The sequence below is a fragment of the Larus michahellis genome, chromosome 7, assembly GCF_964199755.1.
Source record: "Larus michahellis chromosome 7, bLarMic1.1, whole genome shotgun sequence".
Lineage (NCBI taxonomy): Eukaryota > Metazoa > Chordata > Aves > Charadriiformes > Laridae > Larus > Larus michahellis.
Genome location: NC_133902.1, coordinates 60,358,019 through 60,383,861, shown reverse-complemented (window position 1 = coordinate 60,383,861; position 25,843 = coordinate 60,358,019). Strand labels below are relative to the sequence as shown.

General features: G+C 42.4%; 2 protein-coding genes across 12 annotated transcripts in view; one reads left to right on the top strand and one right to left on the bottom strand.

The window, feature by feature from the left end:
• Positions 1–4,878, bottom strand: part of PKP4 (plakophilin 4) — an 85,025-nt gene extending 80,147 nt beyond the window's left edge. For 2 of the 3 annotated variants that reach the window (XM_074593638.1, XM_074593637.1), the window contains exon 1: positions 4,717–4,878. The gene's annotated coding sequence lies outside the window, so the exon portion shown is untranslated. The remainder of the gene's footprint in view (positions 1–4,716) is intronic. The other variant, XM_074593634.1, reaches the window with a different exon arrangement.
• A 139-nt stretch (positions 4,879–5,017) lies between these two features.
• Positions 5,018–25,843, top strand: part of CCDC148 (coiled-coil domain containing 148) — an 80,683-nt gene continuing 59,857 nt past the window's right edge. For 3 of the 9 annotated variants that reach the window (XM_074594417.1, XM_074594420.1, XM_074594421.1), the window contains exons 1-4: positions 5,036–5,191; positions 18,312–18,464; positions 20,565–20,634; positions 25,719–25,840. In XM_074594417.1, coding sequence (XP_074450518.1) covers positions 20,580–20,634; positions 25,719–25,840 — 177 coding nt within the window. In that variant the 5' untranslated portion in view covers positions 5,036–5,191; positions 18,312–18,464; positions 20,565–20,579. Of the gene's footprint in view, positions 5,192–17,608; positions 18,465–20,564; positions 20,635–25,718; positions 25,841–25,843 lie in introns of those variants that run through there. The other 6 variants (XM_074594422.1, XM_074594424.1, XM_074594419.1 and 3 more) reach the window with 5 other exon arrangements.

Here is a 25,843-nt window from a genome sequence, read left to right as displayed (position 1 = left end):
ACTTTAAACATTTCTGTTAAAGAGGCATCACATTGAAAAGTAGTGGAACACTAAGAATGGGTTTTCCCTAACTTTTCGCTGAAGTGATGCTGCCTTCATTTGCCCATGAGAGTAGGATGCGATGAAGATGACTAGAAAGCTGAAGACGGCCACAGGAGCTCGCTGTGGGTGACTCCCCCAGGGCTGTGGCTGGCGGGAGGAGCGGCAGGGCCATCAGAGGACTGTCCCAGCGGGGTGAGACCGTGCTCTCCAGCCCATGGCCACACGCTGCTCCTGGGGCCGCAGAGGGCTGGCTCACCCAGCCCACCCTGACAGGACAGACCTATGCCAGTGTCACCTCCCGCCGTGACACACACCCGCTCCACCACAGAGCACGGCCCAACTGGAAAGGCACGTCCTCCCGCCTTCTGGTGGCTTGGAGAGCAATGAAACCTCTGCAAGATACCATCCAAAGGGATTTCTCCTTAGGCCTCTCCTTTTAATGACAGAGCTGGGGATTTCATTATTGAAAATAAATAAATTACTCTACTGTGAAGCTGAAGGAGCCCTTCCTCCTTCCTGAAACACATGGCGTCTCTGCTCTGCTGAGAAGAGTGAGGGAGGTCCTCAGGGCAGAGAGGGAAGGGAGCAAAGGTCTGGACGCTACTGCCAACCACAGAGATTTAACTGACAAGAAGCTGCAATTTTCCTCCGTGCAAGCAAAAGCTTTGGGAAGGTCACCAGAGGCACTTTTTGGCTGCCTTCATCCACCTCCTCCCTCCGTCTGCAAACCTCCCCCGGGCAGAATAAGTGAGTGTTCTGTTTGGATAAAGAGAACGTGAAAAGTTATCCAATGAATGAGGACATATCACAGGCCTGAGGAAAAGCAGCTGAGAATCAGAAAAGCTACCAAGGGAGGACCGTGCCAGCTGTACCCCCCAATGCCAGGGGACTGCTCCTCCATGCTGGCCGTCCCTCCCGAGGCCGGGGGACTGCTCGGTGGTGGCTGTCCCCCACCTCCGCCATCAGGGTCCTCGGGGCAGTTCTGCTGCCAGCACCAAGCATGGCTCGCGGCAAGAAGGGCTGTTCCCGGGGGCTCAGCTGTCCCTACCGATTTACTTGCCACCCTCACCAGGGTTTGAAGGGCCCTACTGTCAGCAATGTTTGCAATCATACAGGAACAGCAGCAAGCAATATTTACAAACCATGCCCAGAACTCCAGTTTCAGCTCTGCCTTTCTAGTCACTTGCACATAAAGCTATGCTAGCTCAATTTTTTTTTTCCTCCCTAATTAGTAAAGTTTGAACCAGTTCGGTTTACTTTTGGAGTGACAATACATGCCATATTCAAAATGACTTGCTTCTTATTTCCACTAGAGAAAAAAAAACAACCACCAATATCTAACCAAAAACTCTGAAAATTCCAGAATTTTGAACAGCACCAACACAAGTTACTCAGGAGATAGAGACACACTTTTTACCCAAGATGGCAAACCACGTTCTTTCTGCAGCAGCTCTCACAAGTTGTTTTCCACCAAACCCTGCAAATGAAGTTAGTGTTCCAAACCCATGGCTCGGCAGCCCCTGGCCCCGTGTTCCTGCCCACCAGCGGCAGCTGAGCCCGTGATGGGCAGGCACAGAGGAGTGCCCCACACAACAGCCCCCCCATCCCCACCAGGGCTGCCCTGCCGACCAACACCTCCCTGCTGGTTAGAAACCCCTCTGCTTGTGGGGCCAGCTACGTTGAAAATAGCCCAAAAGGGGTGCAGCCTCCCAAACACAGCAATTCAGCTTTAACCTAGACTCACTGACGTGATTGAAAATAATACGAAAGTCGATGAGAACAATACAAAAGATGTCTGATAACAGGTCCACAGGTATTTTTTTTCCTCAGACAAGTATCACAAGCTCTGCTTACTTTTTATAGGTATTTTCTACACCATATTAAAGTAACTACCTTCTGGTAATAAACCAAATTATTCTTGATTACACTTATAACAACTTCGTTAAGCTCACCAATATCCCCGAACTAGTCAGTGCTCTCTTGCAGGTAAATGCTTGCAGAACTTGCTCATTTTCAGCATCACAATTAAGAAAAAAACATCAACAAAATTAAGAAAAGACTCACAGATCCCCATCTTTTGGAACTGCTTTAGCCTTCCATCTGTTATAATTGTATTTAAATAATCTACATAAAGTGAAGCAGAAGTACACAAAGTTCTTATTTATGTTTCCTGTTTTATTAATATGCAGTGTTCCTTCCACTGAGGCTTCTCTCACAATGCATGCAGATTTCCTACACTAAACACCTGACACAGCTTACTAATTAAGGTTACTATTATTTTTATGTAGCACACGCTATTATTCAACATTAAAAAATACCCCAAAATGCATTATAGATGCTATTTTGCTAGTACATGAAGCTGCTATAAAAAAGAAATATATCATATCTCTTTCCATGTTTACCTTGTGTGACCGAATTAATCTGTTCTTTGTAATAGGATCTTGCATTACTATCAAAAAACCCAAACACTAAAAGGTGTGTTATATTGCCAACATTTTAAGAAAAATCAGAACAAATTCTCCCCTCTTATAGAAGACTACACTTTCACAAACTTGCTCCAACTGTGTTTTATAGTAGAATTTCCATTATTATTACTGCTATTTATCCTTAACATCTAACAAGATGAATTTCCATTTTTACTGGAAAAGGCCCATCAGCTGTTCTACCTGAACTAAAAATATTAATAGCAACTTATGTCAGTAGCAAGACAGCACTTTACAAGCGGTTTAAACAAGAGGAGAAAGTTATTTCAATCTGTCTTTTCACAGGCAGGTTACATTCATTTGCATGTAGTATTGCAACATTTAACCAAGACACTACAGCATATCAGTGCCAACAATAAGCTTTTGCCCCCAAACACACTCCTCCCATTTTAAATGTGATGGACACGATCGAATTAGTATATGTCCATAAACTAAACAAGTACATTTTCTAGGTTCCCATATTTTTATCTCAGTGAACACATTATTTAGCATTTACCTCAAAAACACTGTTATTAGTTAAAGGGGAAAATGTTATCATCGTCGTCCTCTCCTAATCTCTAAACTCCAATTTATCAAAAAATGAGAACGCTGAAAAAACTGAAAAGTTAGTTAATGAAACATTACTACTGCAAGCCCAACCACACCTTTTCCTTCAGTCAAATCTTGAAGCAATGACTAATGCAAAATTAACACAGAGCTGAAGGTTATTAAAAAAAAAAAAAAGTACAAAGGTCTACAGGCCAAACAGAAGCACTTTAGAATGACACAGTTCTCCTTCCGTGAGCTATTGATGTGTTCTGAAGCATTAGCTGGGAGGGGAAAAGGGCCAGAAAGGGCTCAATTCGAAACTACGTTTTTCTGTGGCATTTGGTATTTCTACCTTACACAAAAACTACAATCACATAAACATAATTTTTTGCTAAAACAGCCTACGTCCGGTGTCAGTGTTTGTTCTTCCCAGACTTCATTTCCCAGCTGTCCCAGCCCTACACTGGCAGTGTCTCCGGAGATGCGATATGTCTCTGGAGATGCGCTCGCACCCTCAGCCCGCCGCAGCCTGCCCACCCCCGGCAGCACCCGGCACCCCCCGAGCGTGCCACGACCTCACCCGGGCGCGCTCACACCCTGCGGCTGCCGCCCCTCTCCTGCTCGTTCGCCTTGGCTTTGATCAGAGCGGGGGGAAAACCTGCTAAAAGTTACCACTTCAGCAGCGGCGCTCCCACCGCCCGCCAGCTCCCGGTGCCCGGCTAATGGCACACAACTCCGACTTTAGCGGTCACATAAAGGTGAAAAAAATAATAAAATCACACGTTTAAACCACGTTTAGGGAACACTGCGAGAGGAGCCCCCCGCCCCGGAGCTGGGGGGGACACGAGCCTGGCCCCTCGGAACTGGGGGGGGACCCGAGCCCCCCTCAGTACCGGGGGGCCGGGGGCAGCGCGGTGTGGAGACACCGGTTCGGGGAGAGTTCGCTCCCCGCCGCGTCCCACCGCCCCCGCCTGCAGCCGGCGGGGAGCCCGGCGGTGCCCAGCCCGGCGATCCACCCGGCCGGGAGCAGGGCCCGGCTCGCCCCACCGGCCCCAAAGTTTCGGCCGTGCCCCCGCCAACCCCGCGCCCCCCGGCTGCGCGGCGCTGCGGGTACGGCGCGGCAGCGCTCCGGCCCTGCCCGCTGCGGCTCGGCTGCCGCCCGCAGCGCCGCGCACCGCCCTCACGGCGCGGCCGCGGGCTGCGCATCCGCCGCGGGCTCGCCCCGCGGCCGCGGGAAGCCGGCGCGCCCGGCAGGGAGGGAGAGAGGCGGCCACGCCGGGCTGAAGGCGGCGGGCCCGGGCTCCGCGCCCCACGCTGCAGGCGGCCCGGCCCGGCCCGCCCCGCGCACCTGCCCCGCGGCGCCCGCCCGCTCCCGGGCTGCCGCGCTCCGCCGCCCGGTACCCGGCGCCGAGCCCGGGGCACGGGCCGGGCGGCCGCAGCTCCACCCGCAGGGCCCGCGCGGCGTGGCCGGGCGGGAGCGCAGAGGGCACACCGTGATCCGCCCGCGCGAGGGCAGGCGGGCAGCAGCGCAGCGCGCCGGGCGCGGGTCCGCCGAGCCAGCCGCTCCTCGGCCCCACTGCCCCGGGCCCCCGGCGGGCTCCGCCGCCCCGCCTCGCACGCCCAGCACCCCGGCCCACGGCCTCCCCGGCGCTCGCCCACTCACCCGCGCGGAGGGAAGGAGGAAGGAGAAGAAGGAGCAGGAGGAGGAGGCGGCAGCGGCGCGGCCGGCCCCGCGGAGAGCGCCGGCGGGCCGCGGCGGGCCCTAGCCCGGGGTCTCCATGGTGGCGGTGGTGGCGCCGGCGCCGCCGAGCCCCGCCGCCCGCTCCGCCTGGCCCCGCACCGCCCCACTCGTGATGTCAGCGCAGCGCCCTACCCTACACCCGCGCCCATTGGCCAGGCGCAGTGCCGGACGGCATCCTATTGGCTGCTGTCTCACGTTAAACCCGCCAATGGCAGTGTGAGCTGAGGTTGCTATGGTTACCGATGCCGTGAGGCGGTGTGGTGGAAGGTACCGCCATCCCCTCAGCGCTGCGAGGGGGACGCGGCGGCTCCGCAGCGCGCCTGGGGCGGCTGCCGGCGGGAGCACCCGCCGGGCGGGGCCGCTGGGGTGGGAGGGAGGTTCCTCCAGCCTCCTCGCGGTAAGTGTCCGTGCGCGGCGCGGGAGCGGGCGGGGCGCAGGTGGCTGCAGCAACCGGTTGCAAAATGGCCGCGGCGGGGGTGCCGGCACGTGCCGCTGGCCATGGGTCCTCGTCCCTTGCTGCCGGCCGGGCGCTCCCGGGCGGGCCGGCCGCTGGGGGGGTCTGCCGGGAGTGAGGGGGGAGTGTATGGCAGGCGGCCGGGGACGGCGTGTCCGCCGCGGGAGCGGTGGCGGGGGTTGACCAGCTCGGGCGCTCCGGTGGTTCCCGGCGGTCCGCGAAGAAGCAGGCATGGGGGACCCGCGGCGTCGGATACGCGGGTGTCCCGGCAGCCCCGAGCTCTGCTCACACCCTGACAGATGGAGTCAAGGCGTTTGTGGAAGACAGGAAAAATGCTTTCTATAGCGTTTTGAAGGTTCTCCAACTGACCTATCTCTAGTTACGGTATGAAGCATTATAGATGGAGAAAAGAAAAGCTGATATATATGAAAACATGGTAAAACGCTTTAAAAATAGATTTCCGGGGTGCATGTTAAAGGCTCGGTTGTCTTTTTGAGTTCTGTGACCGTCCCAAACACAAAACCTCCCCGTGTTTCTCAGGGTTTTCTGACTGGTACCGTTTCCTCTGCTCCCAGTCTGCTGCTGTTACGCTGGTGACAGGGCACTCGCCGCTTCAGTGATGGTGACACTGTAAATGGCTAATAGAAGGCAAGACCAAATTGCTGCTTGAATCTTCCCAGAAGTGCATGTCTTCTTATTTTACTCTATTATGCTTTTGCTGTTTATCCTTTTCTCACACTTGTCTAGAGCACTGAGAATGTACTGCTGTACAGGCAAACTTGCGTTTCGGGTTTAATTCAGTGAGCAGCCCTTGCTGTTTTAAGAGGTGGTCTTACTCAACCCCTTCCCCTGTTGCGCTGACGCAGACTGCGTGGGAATCCTGTTGAAAAATAACCATGAAAATGGTACCTGTGTTTTTACTGGTGTCTCTCTTTTCATCCAGATTAGTTCTCCAGTTCAGTGTGCAATAGGATATATTTTTGTCTTGGCATAAGGACACATGATGACTTTAACATGGTTTAATTGGTGCTGGCACTATAAGTAGAACTGTATCCTTACCCTCTGTTCAGAAAGGAACAGCAGGTAAAAATAAGGGGTAGTTGAACATAGATAGTCACATATAAACTCAGAATTCATATAGTCCCTTCTCGTAATTTCCCACTTGGGATATAATGGGCTATGCTGGCAACTACATAGGTTATTGGTGTAATTTTTAATCTCCGTAATATTTATTGCCACTTGTATGGATTAATACAGTAGGAACTCCTACAATATGATCACGTGCCAAATGGAAAACACTTGGAAGATGTAAACAGGGGTCTTGATTCCTGACTGTCGTGAAAATCTCATGATTCATACTATGTTAAGTGGATATAAAATGTTAGCAAACCAGAATGGTGGGGTCCTTCTAGGAAATAGGAGTCCCGAGGACAGGGGAATGGTCAAATGAGAGTGGAGAGCAAGAGAAAAGGAAAAATAAAATGTGAAATCAGAGTAAGTAGGTCTAGAATAAAGGGAAGAGAAAGCACACAACCTGTGAGAGCAATTACTTTCATTAGTTGCAAGGTTGCTTCTACCGAAGATGCACTGCGTTAAATCCAAATTGGTCTCAACTGGTTTTAACCTGCAATTTGGATACTGTTACATTGGCTTAGCTTCCACAGATAACAGCTTTTAGAAAATGAAGACGCTTACTTGCCTCTCCTGGTAAATTAAACCATTTCTGAATGTTACTGTTGTGACTGTGGAAGGCACAGTCTACTGGCAGGACATGAAAAGTGGCATAATGCCACCTCCAAGCCTTCCATATTCTGGGTGGTTCCAGGTGGACGGCTGTAACCCTCAACATTATTTGGAACAGGCCGTTCTAAGTGCTCTGTATCCCTGCAGAGTCATGCGTTGCAATGTCTCCCTGTGTTTTAGAGTTTGCTGCTGAGGTAGGATGGGAAAGGGTGAGAAATAATGGCAAAAAGGAGAAAGTGATCTTGAGCCAGTTTGTTTTGGCACAACAGAAGTATAAAGAATTAAAAATAATATTTTGAGGTCCTGTCAGATTTGCAAATATACTGAATGACTATCAGTGAAGAACAGCTATTTCACTCTATCTGGTATTAGTCATACAGTCATAGCTTTTTTATTTATTTTGGCACCCAGAGCAGCCAATACAGGATCTAATTTGACTGCTCCGTATCACAGGCCATCAATTCCCACCCATTTATCACTGTACTGAGGCCAATGGGGACAAAATATGTTATGGAAAAGCACCCTATTTTAACTTTCCAATACAAAGACCTGCATGGTGTTGCTATTCTTTTGATTTCTCATTCCATTAGCTGATAGTAGTAGCCTTTGTCAAATACACGTTTAAACTCTTATATCAATATTAGGATCAGCAACAAGCAAGTACTGTTTTTTTTTTTATTCACCTTTTTCAGGATGTGACTTGAAAGTAAGATGATCTTTCTTTTTCATTCTCAGCATCACTTGGAAAGCACGAATTCCATTATGTTTGAAAATCTTATAAAAATCTAATGGCAAATTTTCCTTCTGGACCTTCTCGGTTTCTTATGAGCCTTAAATCTGATCTCTTAAAATGATTGTGCTCATTTTCCAGCTTTTTAGATGAGCAATTTACTTAACGGGTATTTCCTGGTTGTTTTGCTGCTGTTGTGCTCCTTCAGTATTTCAAGGCATTAATATGTTTTTCTGCTTCGTTTAGTCTATTCTGAAATTAATCCAAATCGGAGTCTATTTTTTTATATTCCACAGGTGTTCACAGTCCTTGCAGAACTCTGGCATGCCTATCTTTAATTTTGGTGATTATTTCCCTATTTGCAAGATTACCTAGTTTTTCTCCTTTGATGTAAGCACACAGGCACTGTGGCTAGAAAGTGGGAATTTTGGCACAGAATGACTGGTCCTTGGAAATGCAGGATTATGAAGATAAATATCAGTCAAAAAAACTGTGTTGCCTTTGTTTCTCTTTTTTTCTTCTGGAAACTATTTAGCGCTACCTGTTTTATCTGTAGTCTCTTACAGGTACGGAAATTAAAAAGGTCTGGAAAAAAATAACTGGGGAAGAGAGTGGTGTTCGTGGAGGGCTAACTGAAAAAAATGAGCAGCTGTTTTGCGTTCACAGGGGAAATTATTTAGATGTGTGGGGGTTTTCCCCCTCATTAAAACCTACAATTTGATTTCAGAAGTTACTGCAAGCCATTGTGTTGATGTCACAGTAACTCAGTCAATCATGATACAATTGACTTTGGGTAATTTGGAAACTGTAATTTCATTTGGTTTAAAAAGCAGTAAATGTTCTCCTGCTTTTTTCATTGTTGAACTGGGGAGGTGTGGCACCTAATAGAAGGTGTATTTCTGAAGTAGTAGGGGATTGACATTTTGCTGTTTCAGCCAGACTTTTTTTTACAAAAATTTTAAGTTTCGGATGTTGGCATTCGAAATTACTGCTCTGTCATGGGTATAGATTTCTATCTCCCTGTGGGAGAACAAAGTATTGAGGAAAACTATTTAGATACTGCCAAGTTGTTTGCATTTTTGTAATTATTTTTTTTTCTCCCATGGCTTTGAAGCATCAGGTATGAATACTTGTTTCTAGATCCTGCAAAGTGCTCAGCATGATCACCAAGCTTCTGATTACACAGCCACTTTAATCTGGCTCAAGCCCAGCTGCAATGGAAAGGGACAATGCTCCCTGTCATGATATCGCTCCAGCTCTCCTTGTGCCAGCAAATGTCATCGTGCAACTGTGCAGTGAGATAGATTACAAAATTGATCCAGTTTCCCCAGAAACCTCCCCACAACATACCCTCTTATTTTTTCAGTTGTATCAATTTCTTGATCTAACTTACTGTTCCTGCCTCTAATGCCTGCACTAAGATATTTGCAAGTAGCTGTGCACAGAGGGAACGGGGGACCTCCTCTTCTGGCAGCGATGTGAAATGCTTTGCCCTGGGTATCTGTTTCAGCAAAATGGAGGTTTGAGGAACAACAGCTTGCTGGACCACAAGATTAAGCTCAGTTGCCAAGTCAATCCAGGTTTAAGAAAAGTAACCTTTTCTTGGCAAAACAGAAGAATCCTGTACCAATATATTGCTTCAGCTTATAGTTTGGCACTGTGAATGGTTTTGTTGGTATTTTGTTTAGGGGTAGCGTAGTGCAGTGGGAGGGGAGGACAAAGTGCCCAGTGAAGTCCTCAAGTGAGCTTTGCTGCTGAAGGCAGCTAACCATGAAACCAGGCGTCATCACACGTGTGCGCCTGTAGGTCAGGGCTGCTCTTGGATATTACTGTATCTGACAAAACTGGGCAGCTTGGCAGCAGCCAAATGGATGATTTGGTGAGAGGATGTGAGGAAAAGCCAAGAAAAGGTGATTAGCAGTCATTCTGTTTTATGGGTTTTCAGTTCCTAAGCTTGTAAGTAATTTTTGTAGAAACTAACAAACTTTAAAAAAAACAAAACAAAAAAACAAAACAACAAAACACAACACACAAACAAAAAATGCTCAAAGCACAAAACAACCCTCCCCAAGCCCCACAAGCAAGAAAACCCCAAAACCCAAACCAGCTCTGGAGAATTGCAGGTACTTATATCTGCTCAAGGACAGGTGAAGGCCTGCTAAAATCCTTTGCAGTTCCTACTGACTGCTATAGTTCCCAAGCTGAACAAAATATTACCCATATTCTTACTAGGCCGTATTTGAAGCCTGGAAAAAATGTTGAGAAATTTACCAAATTGTAATCTTTCTTACCAGACTAGGGATACAGAATTTCAAACTGAAATCTAGAGATCCTTATGAAAAAGGAGACAACAAAGAAAATGTATATGCAAAATTTATGGACTATGCATTTCCAAGGGTTGTAAACGGGAGGCTTAAGACAAGTATGCTTTGTTTTTTTCTAGTGGGATATCAGACAATGTTATGCAGTAATTTAAAGTGAAGGTGTGCCAAATGCTTCCCTACATATAACTCTGCAAACTTGGCCTAGCAGAACTGGCAAAAGCTGTACAAAATGATACTTGATGCTCTTGACAAAATAACCTGCAACAGCATCTAGATCATATGAATTATCTATCCCTCTTGCTTACTCTCTCATAGGCTGCAGCTATGGTACTGTCAGACAAAAAATCAGCTAGGCTGGCTTAAGGCGTGGTGATAGTCTTTGGTGTCACTAACTCACAGGGTCCTGCTTCCTCAGGTTCCTCTTCCCCTCCTAACAGCTATTAGCCCTGTTTGTGTCTCTTCACCTTAAGCTTGGTTTGTGAAGCAATCTGCTAAACTCTGAGAGGACTGATGATGCAGAATTGCTTTTAAGTATAACCATAAACATGCAAATCACTGCAACTGAGAAAGCCGCAGCTTCTCATAGGGTGTGAGAGGGAAAGGTATCTCAGCTTAAGTAGAAATCAGATTTACTCAGAGTAATATGTTCTTGAAGCACTGCTAAAAAAACCTGTGCCCCCATACAGTATAAACTAAGCCAGCTGACTTCTGCCTGAAGTTCATTAAGAAATGCTTACCCAAATCGGTCTGTCAGCAGAGCTGTGGGGAGGGGGCCTCCAGCAGCGGGTCAGTGAACTTTTCCATAGACGTTTGGCTTTTTTAAAGAAAAAAAAAATCAGTAACAAAGCTAGCATGAAAATGGGGCAGGTGGACGTGCTTTAATTTAAAATACTATACAGAAGTGAGGAGCAAAGACAGGAGCATGTGCAAAAGGTGAGGACAACTTAAAATCACCTGTTTCATTTCAAAAGAGTATATCGGTTTTACATGGATGGCTGAAATGCTTGGCTCTAAAACTGGTGGGCTTTAAGAGATAATGAAATTGAAATGTTTTGTTCCACTAATATCAATCCCTCTATAGAGTCTCAAGCTACTGTCTTGGCTTTGTTTTTCATTAATAGAAAAGGGAAAAAAAAGAGTCAAGGCAAAGCCCAGTACTTTGTTGTAACACAGGGAACATTGATCCTCTGGCAGTTTTCAATTCCAGCATCTTTACTTCTGTTGTGCTAAATGAGTAACGTAGATTTAAGCATTTTATCTGACGGATGCCAGAGCGGCAGAGTGGTAAGTTGCTCGCTGCACTATCACAAATATCCTGCTTTCCACATAGGCTAGTGAATAAGCAGATGCGCTTTACGAGTCAGATAGTTAAAGATTGATTTAACTTTACATTTGTTATTTCTTAAATAATGGAGAAAATTGTAGGGTGCTATAATGGATAAGTCAGACTCACATCTTACAATAAATCTTTAAATGGATATGTTGAAGCATATTGTTTAATTTGTAACTTACTTTTTGTTATACATGGAGGTAATAAATAGGAAGGTAGGTGGAACATTAATAAAAAAGTATATAATAAAACTCTGCAAATTTCTTGTGTTCAAATCCAAAAGTCTGTAAATGATGCGTCAGGATTTTTGCCTTTAGCTCAGTAAAGCAGGACTTTGTGCAGGATTGTCCAGCCACATGCCAGGAATTGCCCAGAGGAGCTGTGGCTTCCCCATCCCTGGAGGGGTTCAAGCCCCGGTTGGAGCAACCTGGTCTGGTGGGAGGTGTCCCTGCCCAGGGCAGGGGGTGGCACCGGGTGGGCTTGAAGGTGCCTTCCAGCTTTAACCATTCTATCATCACTAACTACTGAAAGTATCTGAGCATTTTCTCATTTCATCCTCTCTTTCAGTTGAACTTTGCAATTGCCAGGTGTGCTGTCTGCAGCTGGCTAACTTTGAAGTGGGTGCGTTTGGTCAGTGAAAATGGATTGTGCATGTTTTGTTCAAAACAAAGCAGCATAACAAAATGCCAGTGACTCACTTGAGTCAAGGTTGCATGGTGGACATGGGTGACTTCATTTCCTACCCATTTTATGTCAGTCTGTCAACTGTTAAAAAAGTTACTTCCTTTCTTTTATTTGCTTGTTTCAATTTTTTTTTCCTATAGGAAATGCTTTAAAAGTTTATTTTATCTTGGATTTGCTACTTAGATATTCAAAGAATAGAGGGGGAATAGTAGTTTTCTTGTAATGTGCAGATACTCAGAAAGCAGACAAGCTATTCCCTGCCCTCCTTGCAGTGTGACAGAGTATTCCATGAAGCTGATTGTTTTAAGTGTTACTCAAATTGATCTTCCTACTTTGGATTAAGTTTTACTTAATGAGAAAGTAATAAGATTATCATAGACAAAAAGGACTATGTCTCTTTTGGGAATGTACAATTTCTGATACTTGATTTAATTTCAAACAGATCCATAATTCTTTCTTTAGGGAATGCAAATTTAAATGATAATCAAACTATAGGTCTTCTCTAGCAACTGTTTTGACACTGAATGATAGAAGTCTTATACTGTGTATTTTCTTCCAGGGGAAAGGATTGACTGCTGCAAGATTAAAACGTTCTGGATGGGTGCCATTTTCAGATAGTTAGTTCAAATAGAAGGAGGGAATGGATCTGATTAAAGGATAAAGCTGGTTATTTGTTTGTTGTTTTTACTCAGTGACATGCCATGGGAGTGATTCTCTGCCTCTTTTCCCTAACGATAATTAGGATCAGAGGGTTCCAACAACTTGGTGTTAATATTCCTCTTCTTTGAATGGAAACATGCAGTAGCTAAACAATTAACTCTTCCTTTAAACTTTAAAATCTAGAAGAAAACATTCCTCGAAATACTTAAGAAATCTACAGATACTCAAGAGAGCACTGAAAATAAGAGACTTCTTTGGTTGGTTGGTTTTTTTTCCCTGAGTTTGGATGTTTCAGGAAACATCTGTCCTAATCTATAACCAAAGTTCCCATTGAGGTTGTCTTCAAAGTTTTCAATGAAGTCAGTGGTTCATTTCTGGCTTTTAGCTGTGTATGCCCACTAGTAATTTACTTGAACAACCACAGGACTGTAGCACCTGCTGTTGTGAAATTAAACAACCTTCATTCACACAAAATATGAGTACTTATTAAACTGTCATTGATTATGCTGTTAAATTGTATTTTGTATAGAGTTGATATGGCTTCATATTATTGATTTTTACATCTAATAATTTGACTGATTTAAAACATGCACACAGAGTTTTGTTTTAAATTACACGTCCAGATCATTAACCACTGTGCCTCCCCACCCAGTAATTTTGCCTGTCTGTTGATTAGCAACAGTTTAGCTGAGAGGAAAAAGTGACACTCATGACCTAAATCTGCAGAGATTTATTTATGCGAATGACTTGTTGAATCGAGGCAGTGAAATCTCAGCTCCTTTCAAGTTAATGGTTAAACTCACTGGGAGTACTCATGCTTGTGGCATTGGGACGTGAATCAGCAGCAACATGTGACAAGGGGTGATTGGCAAGAGTGCAGGCTTTGCTTGCTCCAGAAGTGCTGACTGACACTGCTAGAGTTTAATTTCTATTTAAATGAAAGGGAGTAGAACCTTGCCTTAGTATTTGGTATTCCCATATTTAAGAATATACTTAAGTCATTCCCATATTTAAGAATATACTTAAGTCATATACCTCAGGCAGAAGCAAGCATTTACATTAAGAACGCATTGAAGTGTTTAGTTGAATTGGAGGCATGATCTTTCAAAAGGTCATATTTGCTATTACCTAAAGAGAGTTCTGAATTGTAGTGAAATACTGAATTATCAAGAGGAGGAGAAACAAAAGATTGGTAAACCTTGTGCTTTTTACTAAAAGATTTAGTCATGGCTGGTTGTAGGCATAGCTGATTTAGCATTCTTGGGGAACAGTTTTCTATGTTCTGTGTCCGTTTCATCCTTTGTACTTTTTCTTTCTAAGATGCATCAAGACTTCCAACCTAGAGGCTGTATTGAAGTTTGAACAAAGCCTTGAAAGAGGGTATCTGAATTAAGGCTTAGATGAACTTTTATAGTATCGAAGAGGTTTTAAAATATATCTGCATTAAAGCAGAAAAAAAATTAACTTGCTGTGCTTTTGTCATTTTGATTGGTACGTTTTCTAGTTACTGAAGATAAAATACAGGTTTTTACAGATCTTGCCCTTTCCAAAATAATCTCAACATTAATTTTCAGCTTTTTAGTGAAGTCATAATGTTGAATTTGTGATAACAGAAAATAATGTCCATTAAAAGGCTGAGATCAAATACAAATGTCTGACATCGTTGCAGGAGAGAGAAGTGGGTAGGCTGGAAGGGATTAAGCCCTTATTTAATCAAACACAGTAGCCCTAAAATTACAGAAAATGGCCAGTAAGTTCTTTTTTGCATCAGTTCTGTTCATGCAGATGTACTTTCCTGCTTTCTTTTCAAAGGAGATGAAGCTGAGGTGAATATGTGAAGTTTTGTTAAAATGCCAACTTTATAGCAGAAACGTGTCAGTAGGAAGAAGATACATTAAAAGTTTGCCAAAGGGATAAATAAATAAGTAAACCCGAGGGGTAGCTATGCTGCTGCTAATCTTACGAGTATCCGTAGCTGTTTTCCAAAAAGGACAGTGTTTCTTGTGCTGGAAGAAGCTCGTGGTTTAAAGCTGGGCAGATGGACCCAGATTAGGATGATGATTCTCAAAATGTGTAATACGGGAGAATGACGCTAACGCAGCAGCTGGGCAGGGAACAGTCATAAAAAGCTTTTATAGAGAGAACTGGGTGCAATGCATCCAGTCTTCTTAAAGCTTTCGAGTTCTCCCAATTTTTCATCAATAAGTTATTTTTTCCTTCATAGAGGCTTAGGCGAGAGTCACTGCATAGTACTCTCTTCCCAAGTTTATCAATAGAAGTAGTGCGAGGATGGTCAGAAACCAAAAAAAAGTAGGCAGGAGGAAGGCTGTCTATAGCAGAGGAATAGAATGTCTTTTAAGCTTGTGAGAGACTAGATTGTTAGCTCCTTGTGCAGTTATTTTTCTGAAGACAGATGTTTTGTCCAGCCTTTACATTACTCATAATTTTGAAATGTCTTTGGGCTGATTTATTTTGTTTAACCTAATAAAATCTTAACCCTACTAATGGTTTGATTCAGTAGTGAAACTGTGAGATGGTATCCCCTTTCTCTTTATTTCCAGCTGAAGTTTCTGACTCTGACCTGTTTGTTTTTTTGGGTTTTTTTTAATTTCTTTTTAAATCCCATGCTGTTGTGTTTTGAGCAGTAGTGCTCCTTAGAACAAGAGTAACTTCACTTCTCTTGCTCTGGTAGTCATAGTATATTTTCATTGGGAATAGGTTTCTTTCTGTGGGCTTTTTTAGCACTTAATTTATGAACATCCATAAATGCAGCTTGAATCAAACACACTATCCAGGAACTTGGCCAATACATTTAATATTTATGACCACAAGTATTAAGAAAAGATACAAGAAAGTTGACATCTTAGCATTTAAACTTTTAAAATACTCTTTAGGATACAGCCACAAGGAAATTTGGGTACCATTCACAAAAGAGAAAAGGGCCTGGCCTTCCCTTCCTTAAAACATTGTATCCCCGTGGTTGGGGATAAAGGGGCATGAAGGAGGAAAACATGGGTTTCCAATTTCCTTTCTGAAGGGTCTCCTAAGCACTGTAACCACAAGTACTACTTACTGAATAGTCTTCCTTTAGAAAAGGTGTGTGCAAATTAAAGTCATTCTGTTGTAATCTGTGAAGGTGCGAAGATTTTTAAGGCAGTGAACTCTTACTGAAATTGATATCTCTCTAACTATTTTAGCTTCAAAAGCACATAGGTATATGGGAAAAAAATTATTAGCTGTAGCTCATTGACGCTGTTCAAGCAGCTGCAAACCTTTAAAAATTAATAACTTTCATCATGAAATGTGAAGTCTGGGTTGTAAGCTGCCGTATTCATTCAGTGCAACATTTCAATTGAAGCTGGCAGGGGGCTTGCAGGGTAGAGGCTGAGCAGCACCTCCAGAATTAACCCACCACTATCAATTAAAATTGTCATCTTTAAACCCACAAATAATTTGATCATTTTGTGAAAGTGTCATTATGATGTAAATATACCAAGCCTCACCCTAAATTTATTTCCTTTCCCCTTTTAGTACTGACTGCGCAACTAGGAGAAATACTAACGGATCTCAGAATTTAATGAGAGCATTGACATAGTGGAAATTGCTCTTTTAAGGTTATAAAATGCAAAAATTCCAATGGTCTTTTCAAGAGCAAAAGGATGAAGGCACTTAAGCACTGCCAGATGGATTGAGATGCAAAATCCAGTGGCTCTTGTTAAAAACTAAAATACCCCCGAAATATTTGCATGACTTTCTGTGAACTAGAGTGGAAATGCAAGCGGAAGTAGAAAAAATTCTGCTACATAAGATTTTCCATGGGTTATGTTTGTAAGAATGAAAAATGGAAGTAGATTTTATGCTCTTTTGAATTGCCGAATCACAGTACTTCCCTCTGCCCCGGGGAGACTGAGATCAGCAGGGATTTCCTGGGACTCCTGACGGGAACCCTGTGCTCTAAGAACAGGGATAGCAGTTTGCCCCTAGCAACAGAAAGCATCTCTGCCGTCATACTGGTATGAATGAATACCCAATGTAAAACTGATGATGGAGGCCCTTTCTAAGGACTAACCTTGTGAAAAGAGCAGAGTTAGAGAATCTTTTGAGGTAAATTGTTTATTATGTACTGCTGTACTCAAACATACCACTGAATTCCCTCTCTTAACTTAAGCATGGGGAAGTTGAGTGCTGAGAATTGCAAGTGCTGGCAGGCAAAGAAAAGCCAGTTTTCATTGTTGCAAATCTCTCATTTTGACGTTGCAAGGAACTTTGATGTCTCGGTCTGTAGTTAGGACTATCCCATGTTGCGTTTTCCTTTATAGATGTATTTTCCTGCTTTTAATTTGAGGGATTCTGGCAACTTGGTCAAAGCTGCTGCTGTCACTGGGCTGTTACAAATCTAACAAGTCCAAATGGTTCCACAAAGTGTGTGCAGACAACCCACTTCAAGTCTAATGCAGGTATATTTATTTCTGTTTGCAGAAGCTCAGAATATGGTAGCCTTGCTGATATCTCTGCTAAGGAAAATCAATGTTTCCGCGTTCATAATAAGCATAGTACACAAACACCCTCAAGAGAACTTGCTGCTCTTGAAAATCATGCTGCTGATCTGTAGAGCTCGACTGGCTCCACTGGAGAATGGTCATACTTGTTCAGAATCCTTGTGTTAGTTCTTCCCCCTTGTTTTCTTGGCCTTATGTACATATAGGTTATATTTGATGGTGTAAGAAGAGACTTGGTGCTGTTATTCTTCACTCTTATGTTATTAAGAATATCAGTAGGGTTATAGAAATACCAAGCCGCAGTTGGATATTCATGTCTTCCTGAATGAGGCTAGGAATTGTGATGACTTGTGGTCTTTCTAAGAAAGTGATATATGAAAGTCTGTGTTACACTGGTCCATCAAAAAAGCTTTAACACAAAGAATTTCAATATACTGCAATGCTTTTCCTTTTTTCTAAATTTAGGTATGTGGTTGATGTGCTCTTCCAGGGAAGATTTACTCTTCAAGGGTTGTTTTACTCTTCAGCAAAGAAAAAAAAGCCTGGTTTTGTTTCTTTGTGATTCACATTGAAAGCCTTAAGAAGAAATAATTGTCAAGTAGTAGTAAACAAATATTTTGAATTTTCCTATATTTTTTTTCTACTTTTTGAGCTTTTATTATTAGTGTTTTAAGTTTTCCTGTTTAATCTTAATGACTGTAAATTCAGTGGAAGATTATGTCACATAATTCTGCTGGAGCTTAAAGATAATGCCGGATATTATAAAGTCCCCAGGAAATTACACTAGTTTGCAGCGTTTCACTCTTTTTTTTTCCTTTTTTTTTTTTTTTTTTTTGTTTGTTTAAGATTTCCCCTCTGGCCTCTTTTTTTAATTACAGGATTTTGTGATGTGTCTGCTTCCCCTTCCACCTGGGAAGAAGATTTTGGAGGCTGGAAATCTAAGGAATTATGACACTAGGGATACAAAAGTAATCCTAATTTACAGACCTGTAAAGAACCTGAATAAAAAGAATTTTCTTTAAACGTCTTTTTAAATTGATCAGCTTATAGCTTAAAAGTTTGTGTGTTGGTGATTGGATCTTTCTTGTTACAGTTATATTTCCAGTGATTCCTCCAAGAAATAGAGAAAGACAAGCCTGTGCATAGGCAACCTTTCTAAGAAGAAGCAGAAAAAATATATTTTGTCTTTAGTGGGAAAAGAAGCAGCATTTAAACTGTTTTTGTGCATCTTGAAGAGATAAGTAAGGTAAATCCCATGCTTTACTGTGTTATGTAAATCCCTACCTTAAGGCTTTAGATATATAATCGATTTGATTATTTAAAAAATCTGTTCCAACTGAAGTATATATATAAAAAATTATATGTAGATAAATTGATGTATAGATAAAACATTACCATGACAAATAGGCCAAAGTTTCTTCTGATATGGAGAATTACCTCATTTGTCTGGATGAATTTGGCAGTGTACATGGTTACAAGTTGAAACCAAATAATTGCTTTAAGTGGAGAAAAATGGCATCAACTGTATGAATGTGCTAACCTTTTTCTTCCTTTCTTTTTCCCTTGACTTTTGAGGAGTGTATAGACTTTGGGATAGAACTGTGAATTTATCTACAGGTGACTATTAGATTGTAAAATACACATTAATCTTTTGAAGGGGGAATGAACTCCCACATGTACTGTCATATTTTCTTACTCTCATGTATCTTAAATTTCAATCTTTGTGATCAGATGATGACATTCAATGCAGCTTCTGACCACCTGATATTGTCAATTACTTTCAGAACAAATTTGAAAAGGTCCCTTTATTGTTAATGAATGGTCACTCTTAGGTGAAGGCAGATGACATTTAGAATTTGATATTTTTGGTGTAGTGCAAGGGACAGTTTCATAGCATTGTTAAATAACACTGAAGAATTTGCATGAAGAAGCATGGAGAAATGTCACACTTTATTGATGAGTGTTCACTATTTTCTACTTGGTTTGGGCATGGAATAGTCACTGTACAAAGCCTGGTGGTCATGAATTTTCTTTGCCTTGTAACTTGCATAGTTAACAAGTAGAGAATTAATATCAAACTGACTTTGAGCCACAGGAACAGTAGTGTGTGTGTATGTAGGTGTACTGTTATGGCTGTGATTTCAACAGCACTTACCATTTGTTTGCAGTAATAGTGGAAGCTCGTTCATGCAACTGTTGTCCATCTAGGTTGGATTTTTACACTTTAGCTGTTTTTGAGGATTCTGCAATGCAGAATGTTGTCATGAAGAAACATAGCTCACAGGAAAGTAAGGTGCTAAATATCTTTGGTTGAAGTCTCGCATTTTTATTTGACTGAAATTAATAGCTCTTTGTCAGAGTAGTTCCCTTTCCATTGTTTCTGCTGCTCTTGTTCCCTCCTTCTTGTTGCATTGTGCCATCCTTGGAATTTGTATGGATAAACTGGTTCAGCAGAGAAATAACTCCACGATACACAAATTCACAGATTTTGCTGATCTGCTGTTTACTGTGTTGCTACTTGCTGTGGGACCAGACAAATGTCAAAGGTGTAGCCAAGTGGATGGAATTTTGTATGTAGGAAACTTTGGTACTGTAGAGCCGGGATCGAGAGAGAGGGTTTGTGGGGAGGCTGGTTGAATGTGAGCTGCCCCTTCTGGCACAATTCATCTATTGATTCAGTTCAACTGAAACACCTTGTTTTGATCTATTGCTTTTCTTTGTATGCAAGACCATGCTTAATTGAGGTGAAAGTAAGGTTTTTAAGACATCAAAGTTTTTTACTATGTTGTATACCGTGTTGCATCTTAAATGTCAGGTTATCCCCAAGATGATGTGAATGCTTGATACGTGCCGCCTGTCATAGTTGCTCATCAGGAACTAAGCCGCTGTTGCTGAAACAGCTGACTTGGGTTGACAAGTGTTAATAGAGACCCTTAAAGGGGATGTATAGGGATCCATACATAAACCACAGTCTCTAAATATAAGAAGAGCATGATCTTTTCAGGCTTGATTTCTAAAAAGCAAAGGACAGCTCAAAAATTTACCTTATGTTTGCGTCAATAAGATTGTTATATTTTGAAAAGCAAAAGTAAAGAATAGGTTGTCTATGTGACAGCATTACAGTTTCATTAAGGAAATAATATTTTGATTTCTTAGCTACTAAATGATACGAGGCACATGAAATCTCTCTTAAAATGAAAGATGAAATTGTGGAATTTCTGTCTAATTACATTTGTAGTGAGATGTGCCCTCTCTTCTCAGAAAACTATATGGATTTTTAGAATGTGTTTTTCAGATTGTATCCACAATGTTGATATTCTCAAAACTTCTGTTTGTTTCTCAACAGCTATAAAAAATAAAAATGAGCGAACCAGATCGTGCAACATTCTTTACAATTCACAGGACTGGTGATGTAGGTATGTATGCTATCATGTTCAAATTTAATTGTTTTATCACAATCTAGAATAGAACTACTTATGAAATACTCTGTGCAATTAATAGCTGCATATGGAACCTACTATAGCATTTTGATCGTAGAATTATAGAATGGTTTGTGTTGGAAGGGACCTTAAAGCCCCCCCAGTGCCAGCCCCTGCCCTGGGCAGGGACACCTCCCACCAGCCCAGGTTGCTCCAAGCCCCGGCCAACCTGGCCTTGAACCCCTCCAGGGATGGGGCAGCCACAGCTTCTCTGGGCAACCTGGGCCAGGGGCTCACCGCCCTCACAGCAAACAATTTCTTCCCAATATCTCATCTCAATCTCCCCTCTTGCAGCTTAAAACTGTTGCCCCTTGTTCTGTCACTGCAGGCCCTGGTAAAAAGTCGTTCTCTGTTTTTTGTTTTGTTTTTTTTTTTTTTATAATCCCCCTTTATATATTGAAAGGGTGCAATCAGGTCTCCCCAGAGCCTTCTCTTCTCCAGGCTGAACCCCCCCAGCTCTCTCAGCCTGTCCCCACAGCAGAGGGGCTCCAGCCCTCCCAGCATCTCCGGGGCCTCCTCTGGCCCCGCTCCAACAGCTCCGTGTCCTTCTGCTGTTGGTGCCCCAGAGCTGGAGGCAGCGCTGCAGGGGGGTCTCACAGAGCGGGGCAGAGGGGCAGAATCCCCCCCTGGCCCTGCTGCCCACGCTGCTGGGGATGCAGCCCAGGCTGCGGGGGGTTCTGGGCTGCTAGCGCACGTTGCCAGCTCATGTCCAATTTTTCATCCACCAGGATTCCCAAGTCCTTCTCAGCAGGGCTGTTCTCCATCCATTCAACACCCAGTCTTCGTGATATGGGGGACTGCCCTGGTGTTTGACTTGAAAAAAGTCTTTCCACAATGAGGCATCATCTGGAGTCACGTTGTCAAACTTTCTGTAGGTGTGTGGCAGAGGAAAATCCTTCAGGGAGACTTGAGGGTGGATGGTGGGATAGCTTTGCAGGATTTACCTTAACGTTTTATATAAGACCCCTCTGCAAAACTGTATGTCAGACATAGCGCTTCCAGCCACTATGCTTTTAACAGTGAATGGAAAAAAAATCTTTCTACTGATACCTACTGGCAAGTTTCACTACTAAAGGAACCTAAAAAAGAGGTTGGAAAGAAAAGACCTATTCCTTATCCCTGTAAGCTTCCTAGCTTATGTAAAGTTACTGAGGATCTGTGCGCTAAAGCTTTACAGTACTGGGGCAAAAGTTCAAGTATTTTCATTTACCATTGTAATTGTATCTCAACCTTTGGCAAATAGTTGTTCTAGAAAATTGTGAAAAGCCATTTTAAAAGCTAAAAGTTTAATATTTTATATTTTTATTTGTAAGTGTATACATTTGTGGGTGTACACATATCTATAAAAATTATTTTCTTTGTAAAATTTAAGACACATCCAATATATTACCTATTAAATACAAAGTTTGCATCCTATATGCCAAGACCCTGATTTTGGAATTAATCTCAAATGGATAGATCCCATTGACTTCTGAAAATTCCTCAGAATAAAGTCCTCAGTAGAAGAAGAAACAGATGAAGATTAGTAGTGGAGATTCATAAGGTTCAGATATATAGGCTAAAGGAAAAAGCATATTAAAGGCAAAGATAAAATGAAATTATTTGGGGTTAGAGGTTTGGAAATTGAACTTATCTTTCATTCCTCCTCATTCTTTTCTTAGATGTGGGGGACATTATTAAGTTGGTGAAGATGTGTTACCTGAGGAAGTACCTCAGGTACCTACTTTCTCTAACATTAGTTCTATATGTAGCTATGTATGTTTATATGTTTTATATAAAACCTTTTTAAGAGTGTAGAAAATATCAGATTATGTTGCTAAATTAAATTTGGGACTTTCAGCTACAGCTTTAAGGCTTCCAAACATTGCCGCAAGCTTTTTTTGTTTAGAAACCAAACATAGTAACAGTGTTGGGTTTTTTCCCTTTAGGTACCACTAAGTTTAATCTTTTTAAGTAAATGGATTCTCACTGCTTATTCACTGTTCTCCAATACATTTTTCTGTGGTTAGAACAGTTTAAGACAACCTATCCAAAGAAAAACAGTGCTTCTCCCTGTTATTTTATAGCATTCCTTGTTCTGTCTATTCATTCAGTGGGATGGTTCATTCTCCCTTCCCAGTTGTTTTCTGCACTGTATTTGTTATTGCTTCCCGTACAGTAGTGTACACTTTTACATTTTTCATCCTGTTTTTCCATGCTTTTTGTTGTCAGCCCTCTTCTCTCATTTTATATTGTGAGAAAGAAAGGCTGCAAAAAAGATTACATGGATTTGTTTTTTGATCACGTCTCTTATTCTTACTACCCCGTATTGAGGAATAAGGCTGGCATAGAGAAAGCAGGGTTTCAAGATCCAGCGGGGAGTGAGAGCTGTCAAACAGGGACAGCAAACCGTCATTTCATCAAGTAGTTTAAGGAGATGACGATGCTGATGTAGACCAAAGAGAACTGATCAGGAGATTGCAGGTTCGAGTGCTATACTCAGATAGGGTTCCTACCCCTGGATGTCCGTACCACAGTTCAGAACCAGTGGTGAGAGACCTCTGCTAGTGAAACCATTTAGGAGCTCCTTCAGATCAGGAATGAGAAGTTAGAGTGGCAAGGCTAAAAGCTGACTGTAGCAGGAGGACTTTGTCAATGTGTGCATTGACGTCCGTGTAGGATGCACGTACAACACTTTCAAACACACTGACGCTTGGTGCTTACAGAGGTCTCTGCTGCAGCAGCAACAGGCGCTTCGGGGAGAGATTTAGATCTTTATCGCCTCTGGAAGATACAGTGTCCCACCTTCGTTCTGACACTTACCTGCTGTCCCACCTTCGTTCTGACACTTAGCTGCATCATAGCATGCTCTCTTGCAATTAACTGAGGATCCCTAATGCTGTCACATCACATTATCATGCTTTTCAAAGATCAGGAGATTCATAAGCACCATACCAAGGAGTTGTACTTAATGACTTCTAGCAGTAGTTACTGTCGCTGAGTACTACAACTAACAGTTACTGCTCCTTTTCTAATGAATGTGACAGGATGCATCTCCTGACTTATCTCCCCGGTGCTCCCAGGCATTTGCCTGCAGGGAGCCTGAAGCAGAAATGTTGTGGAATTGCTCTGAAGCTCCCGCCATACCCTGCTGTTCGTGGCTGTGGATGCTGGTGTTACTGCCCAAAATGACTCCCAGCAGGGTAGAAGTGAGTCTTAGCCTTTGGGAGCAGTAACGAAGGAGCAATAGGCTTAGGAGGAAGAACTGAATGAGTGGCTTTTCAGAGGGTTTGGTGACAGAACTTTTACTTCTTTGAACATGGAATGATGTTCCATGATCTCTGCTGGACGATGTTGTAAGCAATCTCAGCAGGAAGGCAAAAAAATCTTCGCATAAAACCTTCCTGATTTAAGGATGAGAACTTTAAACTTGGATTGACGGGGAATAGAAGCCCACAGATGAACAAAGCTACCTAAAGGCCTAAAATCTGGGAGAAAGAAGATTATTCATACTAAGCTCATTGGAGGGATAGAATGGAAGAAATTAGGGGATCAAACTACTGAATGTTTTTTGTGTAAGGTATATAAAGAATAAAAAAGTAGTCATAATACAAAATCAAAGCTATAACCCGGTTAGCATAACACTGATTTGGTGGAATTAATTTGCATGTTGAGAAGATTAGCGGCGAAGAAAGCAGGACTGACAAGCAGGAGGGGAGGAGGAAGCCTTCCTCTGTGTAGGTGGTGTATCCTTGCAAGTTCAGAGAGTGGAAACTGCAAAGGGATTGCCTGTGGAAACTGTGGGTGATGATTAGAGGGGAAGAAAGACGCAGTTCTGTTTGCATGGGAGTCTGGCATAAGCCAATGACCCAGGAGAATCTGTCCATTAATATTAGGCAGCTGTGTATCTAAGGTTACCGTGAGTGTGCTGCTTTCTTTTTCTGTTAACAAATCTTGTTCAGATGGGATTTGCAGCCTTGGTTTTCTGGATTTGTTCTGATATAGCTGCTGGTCTTCTCAGGCCTTGGCTCACCCAGTTTTAGGTGTATACATAACATGCCTTGGGTTAAAGTGGCCATGAATTGGTGGAAGTTATCATTCTTAGGAAGCTGACAAGGGGGAAGAGAAATAAAGCTAGTGGACTTTAGGAACGTGAATGTAAGCTCAAAGGGGGACTCCATGGTAAACTTGAGGTGACTGTTGTTTGGGGAATATGGCAATCCCTCAATGAAACTTCTTAAAGGGATCATTGTAAGGTATCTTCACTGTGTGGTGAAAGACCAGCTTGGTTAAATCTTCCTTGACTACAAATGCTTTTTCAGCAAAACTACTTCCTCTGGGTTTTTTTGGACAATGGTCTTTCAATACTGTCATGGACTTTCAAATACTGTTGATAGGACTGCATAAAGAGGATGTTATAATTCATTCTGCATGCAGCAGAAACCAAGTATGATGTTTTCCTTGAAATTTAGTGCCTTTCTCTTTTTTTAAGGAAGTACATCGTTTTCCCAGGGGCCTACAGAAGTTTAATAGCGAAATTATACTGTTCTTATGGCTGGAGATAGAATGGAAAATGTAACTGCAACTCACTGTTTACATATAATTAGTAGTTATGTACCTTTTAGAAGAAAATTACTCCTATTGCTCGATCCATAGGTTACAATAAATATTGAGGTAGTTTTCCAATTTGTGAAATAAGAATGCATATATTGAAACTCGGGTATTTCCGTATTAGAATTTACTAAAATACCAGTAAACCCACCTGAAAGTGAATTATTCTTTAAGTTCACATATAAAAAAAACCTTTTTAAATAAAGTCGTTGTAAACAGACAAATGATTAATGTTTCTTATATAATTTATACTATCTTGCATTTGTTTCAAATTCTTATTCACTAACTAAAAATCTCTTTGTTATGGAAACCTTTAATGGTTAAAATATACTTTTTCTAATTTCTATCTATAATGGTTTCATTTTATGACTCACTCTTAAAATATTTCTCCAGAATTTGAAATGACTAGATGTGTTTTATGTGATAACTAGAAAATCTGGTGATTCCTATGAGAAATGGTCTTTGCAGCCAGAAATATAAACCTATTGACTACAAACATCTCTATGAACTTGCTGCAGTAGAAAAAATGGCATCTGCAAAAATTCAGTTAAAGGTA